This window comes from Sceloporus occidentalis, unplaced genomic scaffold (assembly GCF_023333645.1).
Source record: "Sceloporus occidentalis isolate IW3139 unplaced genomic scaffold, rSceOcc1.0.p SCAF_99, whole genome shotgun sequence".
NCBI lineage: Eukaryota > Metazoa > Chordata > Lepidosauria > Squamata > Phrynosomatidae > Sceloporus > Sceloporus occidentalis.
In genome coordinates, this window is record NW_028317079.1 from 2108539 (window position 1) to 2115825 (window position 7287).

General features: G+C 37.7%; 1 protein-coding gene across 1 annotated transcript in view; it reads right to left on the reverse strand.

Annotated features, from left to right (window-relative positions):
* LOC149284099 (serine-rich coiled-coil domain-containing protein 1-like) overlaps positions 1–4812 on the reverse strand; it is a 304267-nt gene extending 299455 nt beyond the window's left edge. Inside the window, exons 1-2 of the mRNA XM_089497149.1 lie at positions 3522–4812; positions 2565–2752 (exon numbers count right to left, since the gene is read on the reverse strand). Coding sequence (XP_089353275.1) covers positions 2565–2752; positions 3522–4812 — 1479 coding nt within the window. The remainder of the gene's footprint in view (positions 1–2564; positions 2753–3521) is intronic.
* Positions 4813–7287: the final 2475 nt, after the last annotated feature.

Below are 7287 nucleotides of genomic sequence, written 5' to 3' on the forward strand. Positions count from 1 at the left end.
AGGACAGCCATATGCCTATCCAGGGATAGGCAAAGTGCAACAATTTGATTCTTTTAGGATACACCAATAAAGATACATTTTTAGATGCAGGATTTAAGTTATTTTGTTATATTTAAATCCCATTCGCTATATGAGCATTTACCATTAAAGTAACTCTCCCTTAAAGTACATCTAAGCCTTTGACCCTGAGATATATGGTGAATGAGAATGTCTTGTGAATACTCAAACATATAAACTATAATTCCTTTGTCAATGAGGACAGACATTGATGTTCCTTTGGTTTAAAATACTAAACATATTGGAGAATGGTCAGAGAAATGACAAATGAGATTTAATAGTGATGAAAGTAAAGAAATATATTTGGATAGTAAAAACACACACGCTAACTATGAGCTAAATGTGGTCAGATTGGGGAAGTCATTCCTGTAAAAATATTTGGGGGTAGTGGTTGACTCCAAACTCAGTAGCCACTTGCAATGTCAAGTAGCAGCTGCTAAAGCTAACATATTACCTGAATGCATTATTAATTGGTATCAACACAAGATCTGAAGATACGCAGAATTAGAATTCTCTGGGTTTTTTTTTTAAGCCATGTCCCAACCTCACCGACTCCCAATCAATGTAATGCTCCCTAGGACTAGTCCTATCCCTAGCTAAGCCATTCCCTCAGAAGACAGAGAGCTCTATACAAAATATTAGGTCTTGTTTAGAATACTCAGTTCAATTTTGCGCATCAATTTATCAAAGAAAAGATGTAAGTGAATTGGAAAAAGTTCATCAACGAGCATCTTCAGATGATTAGAAACAGGTGAAGAAAAGAGACCCCATTAATGTACATATCCTGATGATCAGAAACGGCCAGAGAAGACAAAATGTGTCTTCTGAACATTTCTGCAGTAAATGACTCTGGTTAATTTTTTTTTAGAATAAAAGTAGATCCAATCTGAACAATGATGATCGTTAAAAACACTTTTAGAATGTGTTAATATAAAGTTGTCTTTTGTTGGGAAAGTCTATTACAGAGTATGTATATCTATAGCAACTTTAAAATAGCTCGCAGTTGAATTCCATCTGAAAATGTATAAAAGTTTCAAAGAACTACCTCAGGGTCTTCATCTAACCTTTCCATTTCCCCTGTAATGTTATTATAACTGTCATCATGGACACTACTGTTCGGTAGTTTTCCTCATCTTCCTCTAGGCCACTTATGCTTTGCAATAATGTTTTTGTTATTTCAATACTCCAAGAACACGAAGCACAGTTTTGTGGCTGGTTTATAACTTGCCAGCCACAACTGGAAGGAAGTATGTATTAAAATGGACATTACATTTTTTAAATATTTATCTAGAAAGTGCTCTATAAAGAGTAAGCTTTTACCAAAGATCCAGAAAGGCCATCTGGCATACCAGGCAGATGGCAAGTGGGCAGGTGGCTGGCAGGGCCTCATTACTTACCAATACTCCAGCGGCATATTGGGTCCTGTGATGTGGCACCACACACTGCACAACTGTAAAAATGTAACGTCCAACCTGTGCATATCACGCCAGCGGCCACATTTATGTCATTTGTCGGCCACCAGCCTTAAAGTGGCGGGGCCGCCTAGCCATCCCCATTCTGACCCCGATTAAAACTACAATTTATGCTTTTTGTTGTGTTTATTTATTTCACTTTAAAATGCATTCTTCTTCACTGGGGCTGTCATACGAAGCTGAAACAAGTGTATTACTGTTATATATCCTGTTTCTGTACTTTAAAATATATTCTTCTTCACTAAGGCTGTCAAACAAAGTTGAAGCAATTGTATTACTGTTATATATATCCTGTTTCTGTACTACTCTGGTCTAGAACCATAAATTATTGTCAGTGTGGTGCTCGCACAGAAATAAAATATATATATAAATGGGGTTATGTTTCTTGGTACCTGATTTTCTTGCAAACATCTTAGCAGCTCTATTAACACATAGAACACGCCATCTACTGAACAGTACATCATAAAACAATCTAAAATGTACCACTGTGAGATTGTTTCAATGGAATGACATGTGGTCACACACACCATAAGTTCATTACGTTAATGTAAAACGAGGGTTGCCTAGATTCGACAACTGAGGGGACAAAATGATATATCAGCAAACAATTTTCTAACTAAAATTATCTCTTTGACTCTAGTTGATATCAGCAAAGGTATTTGAGTTCTCATTTCAGACCCAGGAATCAGGTTACCGCTACTCTTAACATTTACTATATATGTAATAAGGAAGGCGTATGCCAAACTTTACTGAAAAAAGCATGTATAAAAGCAATTAGAAACATACAAAAATGTATGTATCTCTCTCCCTTCAGTCTCCCTTCCTCTTTCTTTTTCTTCTCTACAGTTCCTCTTCTGCTCTCTCTTCATTCATCCTTCGTTCCTCTCTATCTCCCACACACTTTTCACCTAATATATTTCTGAGTTAGATAAGTCTCTCTCTCTCTCATATATATATATATATATATATATATATATATATATATTGTGTCTGTAATGTGAACTAAATTATTTAACCGTAACAGTTTGTTCTTACCATGCTATTCATCTTGGAGGATGTTGAAATTGTTCTCTGTTTGCGTAGACAACTCCCCTCCTCTACGTTGCCCTCCTTTGGTTTGTACGTCATTCTGCTACTTCCAGATGTGCCTTCAGAGGACGACCGCAGCCGTCTTTCAGAATACCTGCCTTCTCGGAATGGACTTAAACTGCTGGCGTAGTTAACTGAGGACAAGCAAATGTACAACAATAGCTAAGAATAGTACTTTGGTAGTTTCACAGTATCTAACCATGTTGTGATGGCAGTCACCTATAAACCAACTGGGACAGATATACCAATGTGGTGAAAGGGTCACTATGGCAAGTCAGTGAAAAGCAGAGATGGTAAAAGGTCATTCTGGCAAATTGTTCAAATAAAGGACTACTAAAGGACTGTGCCTAGGGAACTTTTTTTTTTTTTTTTAAAGTTTCCTGTTTCCTGCTACAAACTTACCTTGACTGCCAATTGTCACGCACTCAACCTTTTGGTAAATAGAGGCATTTTATTTACTAAAACAATAAACCGAACAGAGTATTTTTGAGATTATTAAAACCGAACGGACGCTTCATACGGTCTCGTTTTATCAGTGTATGAAATGATTTATCAGGTTCATGTGTAATTTAGGCTGAAAACAGGCTTGATCCTCTAAACGTAACTAATATTTGGGATTTATGTAAATCCTTACATTGCCAGAGGGTATATGTAATTAGTGAATAAAATGGATGTAACAACATAAATGTTGAACTTGAAAGAAATATGCTTTTCAGACATAATACTTTAGGATGGGAAAACTCTGAACAGTCTGTCCTATGTATATTTTATTATGTCTGTGTATACATAAAAGCAAGAAGAAGGCATATTTTATGTACTTTGCTTTATATGTATTGGTTTAATGAGCTGTTTTATTGAAATGCATAAAACATAAGTAAAAAGCTGTTTGAAGGGAAAATGTACCTCTAGCAGGTCCATGGTGCATCAGGGACATCTGAGGATCAGGAGAACAGATGTTTTTCGATTCTGATACGGACTGGGGGGTTTCCGGCCTTCCCGTGGATACTTCACACCCATCTACCGATGTCTCAACCTTCTTTGGCAGGCTTTCTGTGGAGACTGAGTAAGTGCCATTTTGAAACAATAGAGAGTCTACATGTTGTCCCACTGTACCATTCTCGATGCTCGGAACATCGTTTGTAGACAGTTCAGAAATTGGTAATAATACTTTTGCTTGGCAAGCACTAGATCCAGTTAATGAATGATTTAAATATGTTCTGTCAACATCTGTCTCATCTTTGTGTTTACTATCGCACTGGGTGGTATTTTCTATAATGTTTGGGTCCTTATTTGCTTGAGTAGCTGCCAAGTCTGGGCAAGGGAGAGTTTGTGAGGTAGAAACAGCCTGACAAAAATGCTGTTTGTGAGGTTGCTGGTTTCCACTGTTTGGCAATGAGTCAGCTTCAGAGGCAGAATCATCCATAAAAGTAAAATCTGATGGGGTCTGAGGGGCAGTTGTGTGATCTGTTGAAACCAGAGGAGATTGTAGAGATATTTCTGTGTAGTCTGTATTCTCAGAAGTAATGGGTAACACTGGCTTTACTGAAGGTTCAGTTTCAAAGCAATGCTTTTGAATCTCCTGGGAATTCTGCATCAATGATGGTGACTGGCTTTGAGATGAATGTTTGGAAAACCTGTAATTGGTTGAAAAAGACCTTGGAAGCAACTTTCTTGTGGAATGTTTGATGGAGTGCTTACTGTGTTCTTCAGAATAACCTGAGTCATCCCTTTCACTTTTTCCTATGCAGTTTGTGAATACATTCCTGTTAGAGGAATGGTCTTTCCTCTTTTCAAAGTCCTCAGTGTGAGACCTTGTAATCTTCTTTCTGGAAGAGCTAGGGACTGCAATATAACTTCTTCCTTTGGTTTTACTTTGTTCTTCCAAATCCACTTTTAGTGAGCTGCTTTGGGATGCCTGAGCACCGTTAGAAAGGTTTGTTGTATGGCTGGTAGAGTCAAGTTTCTGATCACTCTTTTTCCTGTGATGAAAAACCAAAGATGGAGTGCGAAATATACTTCTGCGTTTTCCAGTGCTACCTGAGCTGGAATTAGTACTAGATGGGGATGAGCTGTGAAATCCAATAGTATTGTTGGATGAAGGTGAGGAAGGCAGAGAGTCTTGTCTCCTTCGGCCAATACTATGTCTAAATATTGGCAACCTGGAAACTAGTGTAGAACGCCTTGAGTCCCCCATCAGAGAAAAATTGTGTATCAACTGAAAAAAACAGAGATTCAAAATCAGTGGCAATTGATGTGTGTCTACTCAAAGCAAATGTGTTCTTTGACAGTACTATTTAAAGTTTGTTTCTATGTACCCATATACATGCAATCACTGATATCATAATCAAACGCATTCCACCTTCCATTCCATATAAAACATAATTTACTTTTCAAATCAGTAGACCATACTTTTAATGTGGATACACATATTATTAAGCTTTCTTTTAAATCTAGACAGTGGTTTGTAAATGATTAATATAATTATTACCATTTACCGATTGTTTCAGAGATTGCATTTTAGGTATTATCAAATCTATACAAATGTAGGCATGATATCTCTACACGGTCCTAAAAAGTGTCTGTAGGCCATCTGCAAAGGCCATCTTCTTACCAAGATAATCTCATACCATTTTACGGGCATTTCCTCTTATTAAGAATCACTTTCCATGTACTAATATGTAGAGCACAGCAAAATCCCTAAAGCAGAACTTGTCATTCACAAAGTCTTTGCATGATTGGCTCCCTTTAGAAACACTTTGCAGTTATATTAATTCATGTGTCATGTACAGTATGGAGGAGTGGAGGAGTGGAAGAGGACTCCAGTGGCCACCTGTGAATCTCTGTTGGACTCCATGCCCAAGAAGGTTAAGGCAGTGCTGGAAAATAGTGGTGGCCACACAAAATATTAACACTTTGGGCTCAATTTGGACATTTCCACTTAGGGGTGTACTCACTTTTGTTGCCAAGGTTTAGACATTAATGGCTGTGTGTTGAGTTATTTGGAGGGGGCAGGAAAGTCACACTGTTATACAGGCTGTACACTCACTACTTTGCATTGTAGCAGAGTGTCATTTCTTCAGTGTTGTCACATGAAAAGATATAATAAAATATTTACAAAAATGTGAGGGGTGTACTCACTTTTGGGAGATACTGTAGCTTACACTAAGGCAGAAGCCTTAAATAAAATCAGATTTTGATATGTCCGATGCTATGTCCATTCATTTCCACCCTGTTTATCGCTTATCTTTGTAATTCTTCTCTTCAACCTTCAGCATTGAAGCTATAAAAATGTAACAATGTTGTTCACCCTTCAGACACAACAATAGAACTGACACTGTTCTGACATATGACCTGTCTGACAAGAACTAAAATGCAAAAACCGCTCCTTAGAGTAACTCTTTTAAGACATTTTGTTGTAAGCATCTAGATTTATAAATATAGCTTCCTGGTGTTAACATTTTTCACAGTCAGTCTCTCTTTGGTATCTGAATCCTTTCATTATATCATTTTTTCAATGAAAGGCCATAAAAAGCAGGGCTGTCTGGCTCTATTTAGAGTCAGACAGAATTATTTTGGATAAGGGCTGTCTTTTGGACTAGGCCTGTCTACTCATGAACATAGAACCCAGTATCAAACCCTATTCTAGACCCTAACGTGGTGTAGTGGAGCTTATTGGCAGGGCATCATATCACATCATCGTTTGAGTGGGAGTAGGGCTGCAACCAACAATTATTTTCATAACTGATTAGTTGGACAATTCTTTTTTCGATTACTAGATTAATGGGATAAACATAAAATGACATTTTTTAATTAATTAAAACAATGTAATGAGGGGACCGGGGGAGTTAATGATGGAAACTGGGGACCGGATCAGATCAAAGGGTGAAGGGAGTTTATTTAATTTTCAGACCAGAGGGTGGGAGTTATTGAGGGCATGAGATGGGATGAGAGAGAGAGAGATGAGGAACTGGATCAGACCGAAGGGTAGAGGGAGTTTATTTAATTTGAATACTGGAGGGTGGGAGAGGGTTAATGAGGGGGGCCAAAGGGGTTAATGATGGGATAGGAGAGACTGGGGACCGGATCAGACCAATGGTGTTAATACATACCTTACAGTAGCCTGCAGTCTGGCATGTATTCTCCACTCAGGTCCGAAGAAGCATCTGTCTGAAGTAAGTTAAACTTTAACTTTAAAACAGTAGTGCGCGCCCAGACCAACTAATCGAACGGCCAACTAATCGACAATGAAAATCGTTGACAGCTATTTTCAATATTGATTATTAGCAATTTAGTTCATTAGTTGTGTCAAAGCTCTGCCCAAGTCCCTCCACTCTTTATTTGCCCAGGTTAGGATGATTGCTTTAGAAGCCATGAAGATACAGATTATTGTAACGTACTGGCTCCTTAGAAGTGGCACTTTTACTAACAAGTATCCAAACTTTCATATCAACCATCAAAATGTAACTATATAAGAACCTAAACAGTGTATGGTCACGTCTCAATGCTAATGCCCCAGCTAGACCCTGCAAAAGCATTCATTTATTTAGGCTTGGTTTAGTATTTTTTAAAATGTGATAAGCTCCTAGCATTTTATAATGGAAAGCCCAACAAAGCAAATCTCCTGCTTTGAAAATGTTCAAAAAATGCTTTTACATCTAACTTAGTCCAA